The following is a 17102-nucleotide window of genomic DNA, read 5'->3' on the forward strand; positions in this document are numbered from 1 at the left end:
AGGAGAAATGAACAAAAAAAGTAAACTTCCATGTTTATTTATGGACAAAGCCGATCTGTATTTATTTGGGTTTGTGTGTGTCTGTGTGAGAAAGAGAGTGTGAGAGAAAGACAGCCAGCCAGACGAACAAGGGAAACACTGGCGGCCCTGCCAACATGATGACAGAATGTGCCATGTGTAGTAGCGACACTTAGTGTGTGTCTGTGTGCGTGCGCGCACGCGCGCGCGTGTATGAACTAGTCGAGTCTGCTGGGCAGCCAGGTCAACCGACAGACCGATCACCATGGCAACAGTGCCACACTCTGCCCCTATGTGTCAAGCTGTAAATATGGATGTCTTTGGAACCAGAGGACAACTGGACAGTGTCAGGCCCAGGTGTCGTCCGTCCAAATGCTAACCGCCTTGCTAACTCGTATGCAAGAGAATTAAAACCTTAGGAGTTTAGATACCCAACCATCCAAAACAATCGATAGTGCACAAGAGCAGTGAAGAAGAGCGCACAGGCAGGAGTAAGGGGATTAGGGACAGAAGGACAAGAGCAAGAGTGAAAGGGAAGGTTTGAAGAGTGAGACCCGCTATGATGGATGGTTTGAGATGGTGGCAATGACAAAAAGACATGAGGCCGAGCTGGAGGTGACATAGCTGAAGATGCTATGTTTTTGGAGACAAAGACAAGGTGGAGATGGTTTGTATTTTAAACTTTATTTATACAGATAGCCCCATTGACACCTAATGTCTCATTTACAGGAGAGACCTGTTCCTCTTAAAGATGCAATATTACCTTATCTGGTCTGCAACTATGTTCTATTCATCACGAGTATGTGTCATAGGAAAGGCGTCAAGATCGTTTTAGTGTCATTCAGCTGTTTTGTTTCCTCTCACGGGTCCCGTCAGCAGTGACAAATAGATTTAGAGGAATATTATTATTGCACACCAGCCTACCTTCCCAGCACCAAACAGCACACACACAGACTTAGTTCATAGCTATTATAAATCATTGCAAACAGCTGAAGAGGACATTTCTTTACCCAAACAAGAAGTGGTGGAGACCAAAAAGGAAAAAAAATAGAGGGATTTACATTGGTGGATGTGAGGATCAGTAGCTGTTTGCTAGCAGCACTAATAAAGTAATGATGACATATTTGCGTTTACAGTTTTCCCCTCCAAGGTAATTAATGCTGTTTTAATTGTTTAAGCTGCTTCTTCGTGTTGATTCAGCCACACCATGTAATCAGCAAAGCAGCTCTGCCTGTAATACTCGCGATTAAAATGGGGTTTCATTTTTAATCCATGTAAAGCCTGGTATTTTTTATTTTTTGTATTAAAATGTGGAACGTAAACCAGTATCCACAGCGTAAGCTTGCATTGCTGCATGTACATGAAAAATGCAGCCTGTGTATGTAATGATGTTACGTTTTTCAAATGAAGCATTAAAAAAGTCAACATACAGCGCTGGTGGCACGTTGTGGCAAACACTCAGCACTGAGAGCTTCATCACAGTCGCTTCTGCCAGTTAAAAGACGCTGGGGACTAAAACAATATTTCTTTGCGGTCGTTTTAGCCGCACGCGTCTCTCATGTGAACCCATGCTAATGCACAACCTCTGCGTCAGCCCATGCATTAAACATGGAGCAGCTGAGGGGGGATATGTTGCAGTACCAAATGTTTTACTATTAAAAATCACCCTGATTAAAAAAAAACATGATGGGAAATGTAAACTGCTGGTATCACATGAGATCCCAGTTCTTGAGAGAAAAATTACATAGGAAAAGCAGAACAAGACAGATTACACAGATGTGGTCTCAGCAGACTTGTTGGGGTTAAAGGTCAAGGAAATGCTGTTAACCGCCTAACAGGGCCAGAAAAACCTGCAAAGGATACAACCCAGTGTTAAAATAAGCTCCTTTATCATACATTGATCTTCATGTTCCTCTTTTATAGTTGAGTAAATGTATTTAGTAATTTACACCAAGTTCAATATGAGCAATTATTAACCTAGAGACAGAAGCTCTGAACAGCATGTACAACCAAGAAAAAAGAGGCACCAGCTGCAGGATGGTGAGGTCTGGTGACAGCATACACTCTAAATCAATGGGATTTATATATATGAAAGTACATTTGGGCACAAACCCACACAGACTACTTCAGCGTATATCATGCTAATGATTGCTGATCCAGTGCCCTGGTTGGTAATACAAACAGCCCCAACTCAACTGAGACTCCACTAATGTTCATCCTTTTAAACCAAGCACACAGCTTTTAGGTTAGTCTCTTTATTATCCATCAAAAAATTAGAAATGTCATGATCCAGTTAAATTTTAGAATTGTCTTCTTCTTTCTGTTGTTCTCTTTAGGGGTCACACCAGCACCTCACCCTGTCTGCAGCATCCTTCTCTGTCACACCAGCCCTCTGCAGGTCGTGAGGTAATGCATCTCCCACATACTATATTTATGTTGTTCAAAACAGATCTATATACCTAATAAGGATAATCACACACTAAACATATATTTTGTAGTATGACTAAAAGCACACTCTCATTTATCCCCCCGTTTGCAGTCACATGATCCTTTCATTGACTTGACTTGTTATTTTGCATTGCTCCAGCAGAGGGAGCTGCTCATGCATCAACACCACTCAGTGTGGGCGCACGTGTATTACCCTCAGAGTGAATTCAAACCAATAACTGCGGGGCCTTCAGCCGCTGCCATTTGTGGCTAACGTCCGTCATTTCCAAGAGAGACCTGGCAGCAAAAGTCAAGTGTTATTTGCCTAGGTGACAGATAAAGGAAGGAGTCTAAGTTTTCCTTATTGGAAATCAGCTCCTAATACAAAATAATTCCTGTTAATCTGACTGAGAGGTGTGGTCACTGATTAGAAGAAATGGCGTGAGCAAGATTTCAAGGAAAGGGAAAAAACACGAGAGAGAGGGAGAGAGAGAAACACACGGAGAGGTAGACAAACAGGTGTCTGGTATCACTTTTGGTGGAGACCCAGCAGTATTGACTGATGGTAGTTGCGGTTTCACTTTGCGCAATGGTAGCTGTTGTGGGGGGTTGGGGTCCATTCCACTGAGCTAAACAAAGCAAACCATTTCCTGCCTTATTCGTAAATAACAATATTGCGATTTTAGTGCAGATTTTTTTAATCCATTTTTCACAGTAACACGTCAGTTTTATTAAAGCCATTTTGTAACAGATGTGTTATAACAAATTTCAGCTGTTGTTCACACCAGGATTAAAACTGCAGGTGTGTTGTGCCATCTCATATACACACTCGGCCTGTTTTCCACTCCACTCCTACAACTCCCGTCATCCTTGCTGAACAGACATTGCTAATTAGCCAACTTTACAACTTGATAACTCAGTTTGAATGAGTCAGACCTTCCAAATAAGTGGTTTGAAAGTTTCCTTTAAATAAACCTTAACGTGGCAGTAACTGTGGTGAAACTAATGTAAAATACACCAAACAAGCATTTAAGTGATTGTGCAGAAACTTGGGTAAAATTTGTATTAAAGGTTCATCAAATAAATGATAAACCATGTTAAATAAGTTGTGTTAAATAAACGATGAAGAAATAAACATTGATTTTGGAATAAATCCACGACAATATTATAACATTTTACGTAAAAAATAGTCATAAAAATGTAAATGTATTACTGACCCATTTAATAAAGGCCTGTTCTTAACGTACTTTACAGCAGTGTACGTAATCATCTCTCAAATCAAGGACCTTGTAAACAAAATCACAGGAGCAGCAATTCCCCCCCTTTTTTTTTTATCTCAGAAGCCTCATTGTGAGTCACATAACCCTGAAAATCACGCAACAGCCTCATCATTGATGCATCACTTATACACTGGAAGTTGTAAATAGCTTTGTTTGTTAATAGGAATGTGAATGACATTTGTGCTATAAAGCTGATCTTATGCCTCTGGGCAGAGTGAGAGCAAACACAATGACTACCTGTATAATAATGGTGTCAACAACCTGTTGACGGAAAACCCCTGAGGAAAAAAAAACCCCAGTTTCCTTTCTGTGCATGCGGGGTTGTGATTAATTGTTTCGTACAAAGCCAAAAGGACTTCCTTAAGGAAGAAGAGGGAGGAAAGTGGAGAGGTAAATGCAGCTATGCAGGCACTCTCAGCTAGATGAGATTTAAACAGTACATGTAGGAAAGACAAAAAAAAAGGAAAAGAATCAGAGAGAATTGCCCTCTTTTCCCTTGATGGGTAAAATTCAGAGCCTGTCAAGGGAAATTAAACTCCTCATGTCCTTGAACACAACTAAATCTCATCAGCGGAGCAGATTAGAAATTTCAGGCTATGAAGTCATTAACAGCAGCAGGTACACTGCATGTGTAAATCTGCTTACTTTAATACTGTGACCCAGCTGCTGTTAGTTTACCTCTTTGTGTTATTGTAGTAATCTAAACAGGAGATAAGAGGTAGTGGAAAGAGGAGGAGGGGAAGGGAGGGGAGAAAAAAAGACGAAAGCACTGATGTCAGTCCGTCCCACTTCTATTCAAGTACAAATGCCTGCATACCAGCACTGCTGACGACTGATCTGATCCCACAAACACACACAAAGGCGCTCTGTGACGGCCTGTCGCGTCACACGCTCATCATAGCGCTCACTCACACAGGCACTGAAAGTCAGACCGGAGCTGGGAGATGCTACGAGCTGGCAGCTGCTGAGTAAGTCCACTTTCCCTCCTCTGCACTCCTCTTTCATTCTCTGCCTGCTTTTCTTGCTTGATTGCCATTCTCCGGCCCGTCTAAGTTCATTTATCTCTCACACTCTGCCCCGCCGCTGTGAAATGGCCAGTGTTTTCTCACACTGAGAGACCTTTCAAACTTTTCTCTCAGTATGCCGTGCACATGCCTTTCTGCTTTTCTTTCTTTCTTCTCGGTGTATGTGTAGCGGCAGAGAGGCAAACCCCGGGCTTATTTGCATGCTGGCACAGAGCCAGAGCCCAATGCTTTACCTTTACAGAAGAATAACAGAGCCGCGAGTGTGCTAATTTTGTCCCTTTCTGTGATATTATTTCTCTAAAGAGTCTGCACGGGCTGTTATTGTCTTTGAGAAATCTGGACGCACTCACGTCTCAGTCTGAATGCTTCTCTTGTCCCAAATTCACACAGTTGATTGTGGGAGCTGTGGTGCAGGTGTAACGCTGTTCATGAATAGAGAGCTGAAGCAATTTGCCACAGAGCTGAATGTTTGCTATGAAGTCTTCGAGTCAGGTTGGGTTTATTTGAATTGCTCCCAATCACAATCTGAAAGGGCTTTAGCAGCCCCCATTCAATGTACAGAGGATAGGCGTTCACATAGGCAAGAACATGGATCACAAAGACATCACAGCAAGGGAAAAAAACTACTGACAGATATTGAACGAAGGGACACTGGTTCTACAACTGACACCAATCCTGGTGTCAGTATCCTGGTTTCACTGCTTCATTTAAGCTGAATTATTCAGCTCTTGTCCAGGATTTAGCAGAAGTGGGCGGATCAATCCAAATATCGATAGTAATGATGCTAACTCTGGTATTGGAAATGAATCAATACTTGCCTGATAGGATCGATACTTTGTTTCTGTCCTCTAAGTACAGTATGAAGCTCACTGAACTAATTATTGTGGACGGTATAAATCACGGTGATTTAGGGTCATTAAAATGTGTTCAGAATTTGCAAACCGCCCATGATTCATCTCATAAATCATGACACACTGGACACACTGCTATAGCCTACATGAGCCGCTTTTGCAGGTTTTTTAGCATCAGTATGCGTGCTGATATCTGCACCTCTTGCCCTGTATTGGATCAGTACTAAAATTTGCAGTACTGAGCACCACTAGGATTTAGAATCACTAAATGGGCCCCCCTGTGAAGCACATGTGGCCACACCTAACCTCAAAGGAAACTTTTATCGGTGACCATAACACTCGATCGCTCTCAAGCGCTCATTGGTCAGCTGTTATCAGCCACACAAATCCTATTGGCTCTCACTCAGCAAAACATTAGCCCACATATTTTAAAAACTGCACAAGGTTGTTTTCTGGGATTTAGACTCTCAGGGCTTCCTGATTAATTTATAACTAACTGTGTTGACATGCATGTTGATAAGGTTCTGAAAAAACGAGACTGTGTGTGTGCGTGTGTGCGTGTGTGTGTGTGTGTGTGTGTGTGTGTGTGTGTGTGTGTGTGTGTAATATTCAACTCTTTATCCCTGGGTCTGTTACTCACAGATAGCATAGAGTCATTAGCACCCCACCCTGTCTATGTCTGTGTGTGTGAGTGTGTTGACATACTGAACCTGCCCCTATTTGCCCATCAGTGTTTGGAAGCACAGCAGCATTCTCACTGCAACACTCTCACACACACACACACACACACACACACACACACACACACACACACACACACACACACACACACACACACATTACACTTGGCATTGTTACTTATTTGCTTAGGGCCTATTGTTTTCTGCCAGCCAGAGCTGCATTGAGTGAAAGGGAACAAAACAATAAAGTAGGTTTAATCTCTCTCTCTCACTCTCTCTTTAAAGCACACAACAGAAGCATTTACTGCCCAGTTGATCCAGACACTCTACCCTGCACCTCCGCCTCCAGAAAGAGCCTGCACACTCCTGCTGCAGTCCAGAGAAACAGCACTTGACAAACAACACCGAACTGACCTCCAACTGCCAGGACTGTACCTGATCCCATATCCTTCAAAGAAAAGGGCAACCTGACTCTTAGCACAGCGGGAAAAGAAGCAATCACACCCCACTGCTGAAACACGACCCAGTGGACCAAGAGACAGAGGGGCTGACAGTCGTGTGTGGTGCCCGGGAAAAGAGGCAGGATGCTGGCTCAAATCCTTCAAGATATGTGGGTGGAACCTGAGGTTCTAGAGGCCCTCAGTGAGGAGCAGAAGAGGATCCTCTTCCTCAAGATGAGAGAGGAGCAGGTACGCCGCTGGAAAGAGCGTGAGGAGAAGGAGGAGAGGGAAAGAGGACACAACAGGAACACCAAGTCAAAGAAAGGTACAGCACTGGTTATTCTGTAGTGGGTAAACTTGTTCAGCTTACCATACAGGTCACACTTGTATAAATTCCAATAAGGCAACAGCCTTAAACACTCATGAAACAACATTGTTTGGAAGAGGAAGGACCGAGGTTTCTGGTAAACCTGGCTCCCATTTTTACATAACATCATTAGACATGAGGTTAATACTGTCAGGTCTGACATCACCAGATTTCTTTACAGGAACAGCAGGTGTCACAACTCTTTCCACAGGTTAAGTAGGCGGAAATCATTTAGGTAAATGAGAGAGAAAAGCTGCTGGTTCACTAAAGACTAAAGCTACCTGTAAAAAGGTGTAATTGATGGAAAAATAAAACCCAGAAAATGAAACGTTGTGGAAACATTATGGTTTATTTATAAGGCTAACTGAAATATGTTAGGATACAGGACCTGTATTATTTCTAGTCTTGTTTACATTTGTCAGTACAGCGAGCATTCAAGGCTTTGTTTGCAATGCAGGTCAGCTATTTTCTTAAAGTAAAGGTTGTGATCTTTATTTTGGTTAGCCTATTTATTATACACTTGTATAACTTCTTGTTAATATAACGTCTTTTGTATGCCACAGAATACAAAAGCAAAAATTTAAATTAATTAAACAAAACTAAAATGAAACATTGTAAAACGAATAAAAGCTAAGCTCAAAGCTAGCTTAAAGCAAAAACTGAATTGAAAACGAAATAAAAACTAGCTAGCTCTCAGCTGGCTGACAGGCCTGAATCTTGAAATTTATTTTACAATAAATTTATATGGATACATTTATTGTAAATGTGAATATTATATAGATAGTAATAGTAAGACTAGAAATAGGTGAAAGAGCTAGCTTAGCTTTTCCTCTCTTTTTTGTAACTGTCCTTAACAATGTTTATCTTGCTAATTTAAGATGCACAAATATAAAGTGCAAATAAAGAAATACAATTAAAAAAATACATAAGTTGCAGCTTCACAAAGTTTCTGTCCCAGCTTTATCATGGTTGGCTAACAACAGCAGCAACAGTTAGCTTTTCTCACATTTTCTTGTCTGTATACTAAGCTAACCTAGCAAGCTGCTGGCACTAGCGTCATTTAGCTGTTTATTGTTATTTTCTTATAATAGTGCTGTAACTCATTACTTTGTCTTATACAATGAATATGTAGCTTGCAAAGAAGAAGAACTTTGACAACCCACTCATCCCAAATTTAAAATTATTTTTTTTATTAAGTTTTCATTTTAGATTGCTTTAAATATTTAATAAAGCCCTGGGCAGTATAACCATAAAACGTTAAGAGAAAACACCATGTTTTTCCTGTAAATATCGTTCACTGCAAATCACTTCATGCTCATTATGTTTAATTTAGTTTGTTGCTTGCAGCCAACTCCTTTGGGGGGCTCCGAAAATACAGATTTTAGAAAATGGGGCACCAGAGTTCATTTACACCTAATTAATGTGTACTTGAAAACTTCTAAATTCTCAGTACACGTGAGCAGTGAAGCACGAGTTTTGTACAAAACCTTCTCTGGTTACCAATCTGACTAATGTGTTCAGATTACGCCCAAAGAAATCCAGTTTGACCATCCCTGTTGTTCTCTCTTACTCATTTCATCCAGCCTTCCTCTAATTAAGGTGTTATTCTAACTCACTGAGACCCTGCCGCCTCAGCCGGTTCACCTGGACAATGGATGTGTGTGTGTGAGCATGTGTGGGTTTGATGGACAGATCTCTCACAGCCAGCTGAATCATTCTGTTGGCTGAATAAGATCGAGGAGGTCCTGTGGTTCTGGGGCCTCACCATGCTTTAAAGCACATATTAAGTTCCCATCTTTGTCCACCCAATCTCTGCCATGTCACCTGAGAGGTGACGGAGTGTGTGCCGTTTGCACATAGCACTCCATACAATCCAGTCTGCAATCTTTCTGTCTTTGTTCACTGTTCTGTGGATGGGAAAAAACAAGCCTTTACACGTGGTGTGCAAACAGGTCTTTAAATACAAATGCATGATTAAACCTGCACCTGTGTGTGAAGATTTCTATTATGTGCTGCATTTCTGGTTAATTTGCGGGTGTGGTGGTAATAAAGACAGGCACTGCAGGTCTGTAAAGTCATGGCAGGTGATCGACACTCAGCAAGGTGACTATAAATGTGAATACTGAAGGTGTGTTTTTGTTTTTTTTCTGACATCACAGGTACCATTATGTGCTATGTCACTGCGTAACACACAAGCCAATTGTCTAAAAATAAGTAGCTGCCATTATTAGCCGGAAACCTGTAAATGTTCACTGGTCCCGCTGGGGGAATTTCAACACCGACAATTTGAATTTTAAAGCCACGCCCAATCTGTGACATCACGGCAGGTGTTTGGTCTTTATCAGGTACTCTACTGTCATGGAAACACAATCAGCAGCCATCAGGATGGGGGTTTATTTTTGAATATAACGTCATAATGAGGCAATGGCTGAAAACAACCAGTTTCCAGGATGTGAACGCAACATTATAAAATTTATTGATTCATAACTGTGAGTGAATTCATGATTATTGTAACATTAGACCCTTAAATAAAGGTTTTAGCATTACAACATGTAAGGTATCTTAAAGTAAAACTTAAAGGGGACATTTAAGTAAACTCTTACTGAAGGTGAGAAGGTAGTTTTGCTGTAGGAGACACTTAAATAATTCCAGGGGGGAACGGACACAGAAAACACAAACTGGGTTAAAAATGTACTAAGGACAAATCAGCAACAAAGTGTTAGAGGGTAAGTCTGTTCCAGGAGTGAGGCTTCCCAACACCAACACTTATAGGACAGCACCACCTTCTGGCTGATAGCCACAATAACAGTTTGTTAGACGACTTCATTCTAAATGCTGCTGAGCATTTCTCTCCGAGTGTAATAAGGATATATTTTATGTTGTATGCTTCATATACACTTTGTTTTCCTCTTTTATTTTCTCTCCAGCTTCCAGTAAACACGTGAGGTGGCTCCTCGGGCGGGATGGTGACGTGAGCGTCAGTATAATCGGTGAGGTGGACGAACTGAGATCCTCCAGACTCCTCCAGAACCTCATGAACAACAGGTAGAAACACATAGTGTGTTTTTTCCCAAAAAATATCTTTGACAAGTAAAATCAAAGAAATCCAAAGGATGATAAGCTCTTATCTTATCACAGTAAAGAACAATAACCTATTTTCAATAGATCTGAATTAATGTTGCTCTGCATCATGTTTTTAACTTAGCACATAACATATAGATTCTCAATTATGTTTGTTTAGATCAACAGTGAACTAAAAACTTTCAGTCAGCCGGACAGTTCCTTGCACCAACTTGATTATAGAAATTATTAGTGACATGGCTGACTGGTGGATTCATTTAAAGGCTGTTATCGGAGGGGCTAAAACGGATGTCTTTGTCTTTCAGATTCCAGTCTGATAACATGAATGACATCCAGAGAGTGGACTTGCTTCCAGGAAGCGAGGACCAGCAGCTTAACCTTAAAGAAGACATCCAGCTACCCGTCACACATGTAAGTTCCCATGTTTGAAATGTGTTTGAAAGTGCGACGACCTGCGCGTGTGTTAGAGTTTATAACATCAAGTCGTTTCGGTCTTACGCACAGGATGACACGGCTTCACCGAATGACCAGTCATCCGAGGAAGACATGGACTCGTGCAGCGCTGATGACGACCCGAAGGACACGGCCGAGGACAGCGACAGCGAATCAGGCAGCGGCTCGGACAACCTCAGCGACTGGACTCCGCTCTACAAGCCCCATTTTAGTAGTCATGGCAACCAGCCGCTCAGAGCCCCGCTGGCAGACACGGAGAAGACCGGCCCCCAGGACAGAGGTGAGAAGGGAGGAGAGGATAGAGGAGGGATCTATGTATGCTAGTGTTAAAAGTGTACGATAATCACCAACTCAAACTGCTTATAAGTTCAGGTTAATCGATATAAAGTGGGTCTGAATACAAAATTGTAGCTATTTATTAGAAAAGCCCATAGAAACAATAAACTCAAAGATGGCTCATGGTCAAAAGTGTACAAAAGTACAGGAGCAGTACAGACGCGCACTATTTTACTGTGAGCTATGAAAAACTGAACTATCAGGGATCATTATGCAGGCCTGTTCAGTGTTACAGTACATATTGATTACTGCATGACTTGTTTTAAAGGAACAGTTCATGTGAACATAACACTTCTGTGCTGAATAGCTTGTGTGTGGGTTGCCAGGTTTTGTTGATGTGTAGCAATCACATGTCCAAAACCTTTTTATTATCATACATCGTCACGACCATCAGGCCCAGACAGTGCTTGCCTGTGAGCAGCTTCATGTAGGAACTATTTTCTTTCTACTGTCTACATCCACCATCAGCTAGCAACATTATGGGCACCATTAATGTTTTCAACCTGTGATGCTGCGTGAACCTCTCCTCACAGCGGGCTGTAGTTCAGTGGAAAGGAATGATATCTGTCACGATATCTGGCACGTGCCAGTTTGATCTACTGTAGTTAAGAGAATGACAAATATCTCTAAAACTAGCAACTCACAGCATAACATGTCTGTTTGATATTTACGTATTAGCTCATCCTTGGGAAAGAGGTGCCACCTCAGCTGTATCCCAGAACATGTCATTGATTGCATCCTGTGCTTCTTTTCTTAGAAACTGCGTGCTACAAAGAGAAGCCAGAGGGCAGAGGTCGCGTGGAGCAGCTCAGGAAGAAATTCACAGATAATCATCACAACACATCAACTGCCTCCAAGAAACCACCCATACCAGCCAAACCTGCTCATCTGCAGAAGTGAAGCGCACCACCGACCCATTAAAACTCCACGTGTATCTCTGCTACACATGACCCCGAAGAGCCTACTCTATTGAGTGTAATGAGCCCTCTGCAGAAATAAGCACTCTGTTGTACAGCAGCAGCTCAGGCTGAGGCTGCACGTACTGAAAGAAAAGGATTCTGACTTGAACCCGAGCAGTGAACAAAAATCCACTTTATTAGACCTTATTTCAAGGTCCGAGCTACAGAAAGAGAAACATCTGGGGGTGAAGTGAGAGAAAGACTTGAAAGCTTTTGGACTGAAGTCAACCTGAATGATAAAACTAAGCAGCTTTGATGTTGAGTTGAAATTCGAGCACAGATACGCTCACACGGCGTCTGTGATTGACAGGTCGACACAGAGCGTCGTGTCCAGAGAGACGCACGCGAACAGAGACTATTGACTGCAGGTCAAAAACACTGTGGTTTTATTACTGACATGTCATAAGCAGGAAAAACTGATAAATCATCCGCATTTTTTTCTTTACCCATCCAAAGGTGGGAGCTATGTTAAATGTAGTCCATGTACCGTATTACTATAATGTTTTTAACTGTGTTGATTGCTTGTTGGCAAAATTCTCCTTCAGCGTTTTAGCTGGCGTAAGAGTTTTGGGTTTAAAAGAAAACAACCAAATTCATGTAAAATTATTAACAGGGTCAGTATACTCAGTGTACTTTCTACTGTCCCTGACATTCACTGACAGACACGGACCTGCTCAGGAGGCCTTTCAGGTTTGGTGTCTTGCTCAAGAACAATTTATCCAGATGTATATGATAATATTTGGAATATATGGCAGCCTACAGTGCCTTTTTTTCTGTCAGAGCAAATGTTACCAATGGAGTAATGGCCACTCCAGCACACTCGGCTTGAAAAGAAACTGTACCTATCGGATTCAAAGGGACTAAACTGTGGCTCTTTTTGACAGAGCTGCGAGCATGCAGCATAAGGTCTCTGAGCTGATCTACCAATCCTGTGTCAGGAGTATAATGAAAGTGAATGATATTTGATAGAAACACTTGGCTTCATTACATGGTGAATTCTGTCTTTTCTGTGTGAAACATGGGTGTGAAACTCATGGTTTTCAGGCTTTCTATCGGTTTTTATTGTTTTTTTTTTTTATCGGTTTTATCGTTAACTCGGTTTCCCTGGGTCTTTTCCCATGTGTTATGAATAAATCTTCTTTTTTTGTCCAATACTGGTTTTATGTTGTTGTATTTATCCACAACACCTTAAAGGCCGGTCCATGAAAATATTGCCGGACATAAACCAGTCCGCGGTGCAAAAAAGGTTGAGGACTGCTGCTTTAAGTTGCTCTATTCCCCACAGAATGCTAACGAGTAACGTTCCTTCAACTTTTACTGTGCAATAATTTATCAGGCTGCTTCTAAAAGTACACAACAATGTCCAGTTTAGTAGACCAAAATAAAATAATATCTCATAATTATAATAAAATAACCCATTTATACGCTAATTGTGCAGCACACAGGAAGGACATTACATAGACATAAATATTCCACAAAACAATATATTAGTGATGATACAATGACCAAAGTAGTTGAAAGTTAACTTCAATAACACTTAAATTTAAGCATTTAAATTTCTCTTTGCCAGGTATACTATACTTTTTCATTGTGTATCTGTAGTTGGCTAATCTGAAACGACGTCAGGTTCTGTTAGAAATGCACATATGCTCTCAGGAATTGACTCAGGAATTGTTACAGATAAACATAATGCTGGAATTCAGTCAAAAACATGCTGAACAATAGTGCACACGTTGAATAATAGTGTACAATAAGGGATTTCAGTTACAGCATTATGATGAGGAAAGCTAATATCTAAACATTAGCGTCATTGACATAAGCAAGTTAGCATGCTAATGTTAGCATCCAGCTCAGAGCACTGCTCCTCACAGACTTTAGTAGGGCAAAAGAAATTTGATGAATTTAGCCAAAAACTAAAAGTTGTGATATTTTATTTACCTTTTATTTGGTCATTGGCAAAAAATAACAATAAAAATAGCAAAAAACAACCCACTAAACAAACATTAGCTTGTTTTTTTTTTTTGAGGGAGCGTTTAGCCACATTTGACATCTGTTGACCTGACCAACTTTTTGTGGTTAAAATAAAACAAATCCATGTCTTCATGACTTCAACATGGCCACATGCTCAGGATTGCCGACAGCTGTGGAAGCCACATAAGTGCACTTTTTTTTTTTTTTTTACTCATATTGGATATTTGGACCCAAAGATGTTAACATTTCTATACTTAGCATCAGATGAGGTCAGTCAAGGGGGCATGATCAGGTGATGGACTTGGCAGGGGGGAATCCACATTTTAGCGCTAAAACACTGCTATGTTTAAACTCACAGAACTGCACGGTCATCAAATTAGAGGGACTGTGTGTAAAAATAACTTATGTTTCTATGTTGGTCAAGCAAATTGGATGTGAACACCCTCCACTGCTTTGACTCAGCACTTTAACCTCATGGCCATTGCTTCATTTCTTTTCCACTGCGCTGGAGTACATAACTAAAACAGTGAAAAGCATCTCCCTGGACAAATATTTATAGGCTCTACTGCAGCTTTATGGGACATTAGGAGGAAGAAGCCAGAGAAAAGAACAAAATCACACCCGTGGCAGAGACAGCAGTACTTTATTTTTAAGGTTTGTGCTGTTTGAGCTGTAGTTACTACCTAACCATTTAGTCACATGTTCCTTTTACTTGGTCACTAATTAATTCCTAAAAGTCTTCACCTGCTGACACTTTGTTTTTTACCTTCTGTTTGCATTTGTACTGTATATGTCCTACATGGGTTTGTGCCTGTTGTGTAAAAGAACAAACTAAAAGAGTTTTCTTGCTTCTAACAAAGTTGTGTCTGTTCACAGTGTTGGTGTGTGTGTTTGTGTGTGTAGGGATAGGTGGGACAGCTGCAGATGACACAGAGAAGCTGTAGATAGTGGTCACTTACACAATGATTATCTATTCATTGGGCTCTATCAGAAAACAGCCCATCAGAGATCAAACGGAGAGAACAGAAAGCTGATTAGCATGTGGTTCAGACTGAGACGGAGGGCGAGACGCTAGGGGAGACAGAGAAAATGAGAGTCTGGTCACGGGAAGCACAACGTCACAGTCAACTCAGTAAACCTTCTCGCATTCCTTCACCACTTCCACACCCTCACCCTCTGTGTGTGTGTGTGTGTGTGTGTGTGTGTGTCTGAGTGAAGAGCGTGTGAGCGTCTGTCCGGCCATATATCTTGAACCATGTGACTCTACACGAGCAGTCATGCACACAGCGTGAAAAGCGCCGCTATATATAGTACGACAGTGTTGGGTGTCCCAGTAAAGCATTGTGGGAGCCTGTTCACCTTTGTTCCTTGAGAAAGCTCTTCTTGTAATGTTTGTATACACTGGTGTGCTGCGTATAGAGAGTGCTGCTGCTCCTAATTATTTTCTATCCACCTCAAAAGGTGAAATTAGGACACATGCAGCGTGTCATGTGTCGACCGTGTGACAGTAAACAACATATATTATCTGGCTGTCTTTTGGACAAGCTATCTCCTAATCGTTTCTGTGAATCAGGTCATTGTGGGGAAAGACAATAAAAAAGATTCTGTGACAGACAACACCCTAGGCTTTTCCACAAGAATGCAATGGTAGTCTCATTTATAGCCTGAAGATAATTGTTAGTTTACGTGTAACAATTCTGGTTATTTGACTAGTTCTAAGTTTCATGAATTAAGGCTTTTTATTCAGTTTGCTAACTTTGAAGAATTCACACTGCAAAATAACAGTAAAACTAAGTAAGCTAAGCTACACAGCGTAAAAAACTTTTCATTTAACCATGATCAGCTCGACTCTCACCTTAAAAACATTATCTATCGTAAGCCCTAACTTATAGCCACGTCTTTTAGACATGATGTGTTTGTAACGAGGCTTCTCTGGTAAAAAGCAAGTCTCTCATGTAACCCTATCTTGTTATTGGTCCTGCATCATCATTGTCATGTTGGTCCAGGATCAACAATGCTGTCCGTTAATGTTAACTGACCAATTGGATTGCTGTGATGTCATTGCTTGGGAATGTGGAGCGAAAAAAACTTTTGTTTGTATAAATCTTTCTTTTATTCTTTATTAATTTATGCAACATAATAAATGTTTTAGCAATTTAGATTTGCTGTTAGCCTAATTTAGATTACTCATGCTAGTTTGGTTGTGCTAGTTTTTTATAGCATTTGCTAACTTCTTGGCTAATGCTAAGTGAATACTCTGACAACATGATTGGTCATTTGCAATGTTGATCCTGCACCAACACTGTTATGATGATGTAGCAGGAACTCTAACGTGTGGATATCAGATTGTGCTTCTCATGTAATTATTTGAAACTATACAAATGTTGAAAACTACATCCATTAAATTTGTTATCTGTGTATCCGACTTAGGATATGTGGGTGGGGCTGGAATTTAAAGCTGCCACTGGGCAAAAGGTAGGATACACCTGAAATGTGTAAGATTAAACATTTTTAAATCCAATAAATATTTTTAATGTTTTTTTTCCAGTTTCCAACAACAGCTGCCGCCGTTGTTGGAGACTGGAATTGCCTAGTTTTAATATTACTCTTATTACTGTTTCTGGGTCACAAAATAAACTTTTAGGGTGTTTTCAGGCAAGAATGTAGCTGTGTTAACTTAACATATCTGCTCAGTTTATCAAGACATCACATATTTGCAAAAGTGCTCTGACGTTTTCGGAGACGTACGTCTCGCTAGAGCCGGCGAGAACAGCAAACTCCCGGCACATCGTTTTCAAACCCCCCCACAGTCTTTCACTACTCAGATTAAACATAATATATAAATCACTTAGATAACTTAAAAATGTTATTGTTTGACTTTTTATTGTTTTAATTGTTTGTGAGTAAATCAATTTGGCTGAGATTACAGCTGAATAAGTATCAAACGCCACGTAGACCGCGAAGGCCGGGTCCTCGGGAGGATGCAGCCTATGAATTTGGACACAGCTTGTACTCTAACTAGAGGACTTACAAAAATGGAAGTCAACGGGAAACACCTTTTTGACTCTGTAAACACTTTGTAAACCTTGGTCATACCGTGTTTCAAATAGAGATTAACCGACACATTGCTGGCCAATGATCAAGTGGGTTCACAGTTAGACCCATACCCATTTGTCACATTTGGATCTTTTACACCAAAATGGCAACGGCAGAA

General features: G+C 40.9%; 1 protein-coding gene across 4 annotated transcripts; it reads left to right on the top strand.

Annotated features, from left to right (window-relative positions):
* The first annotated feature begins 263 nt into the window (after positions 1-263).
* On the top strand, positions 264-13069 carry LOC146524228 (uncharacterized). 4 transcript variants are annotated; one of them, XM_085177349.1, is made up of 7 exons: positions 264-685; positions 2355-2424; positions 6567-7046; positions 10016-10133; positions 10475-10580; positions 10674-10902; positions 11716-13069. In XM_085177349.1, the coding sequence occupies exons 3-7, from the start codon at positions 6866-6868 to the stop codon at positions 11856-11858; spliced, it is 777 nt and encodes a 258-aa protein (XP_085033475.1). In that variant the 5' UTR covers positions 264-685; positions 2355-2424; positions 6567-6865; the 3' UTR covers positions 11859-13069. The 4 variants fall into 4 exon arrangements, with proteins under 4 accessions (XP_085033475.1, XP_085033466.1, XP_085033447.1 ...); XM_085177340.1 differs by having other exon boundaries at positions 264-676; XM_085177321.1 differs by lacking the exons at positions 264-685; positions 2355-2424 and adding an exon at positions 4479-4693.
* Positions 13070-17102: the final 4033 nt, after the last annotated feature.

This window comes from Neolamprologus multifasciatus, chromosome 2 (assembly GCF_963576455.1).
Source record: "Neolamprologus multifasciatus chromosome 2, fNeoMul1.2, whole genome shotgun sequence".
Taxonomy (NCBI): Eukaryota; Metazoa; Chordata; class Actinopteri; order Cichliformes; family Cichlidae; genus Neolamprologus; species Neolamprologus multifasciatus.

Coding starts and splice junctions, on each gene's coding strand:
- LOC146524228 (XM_085177349.1), top strand. CDS start 6,866: ATGCTGGCTCAAATCCTTCAAGATATGTGGGTGGAACCTGAGGTTCTA. Junction 7,047..10,015: donor GAACACCAAGTCAAAGAAAG/GTACAGCACTGG, acceptor TTTTCTCTCCAG/CTTCCAGTAAACACGTGAGG. Junction 10,581..10,673: donor TCCAGCTACCCGTCACACAT/GTAAGTTCCCAT, acceptor TCTTACGCACAG/GATGACACGGCTTCACCGAA.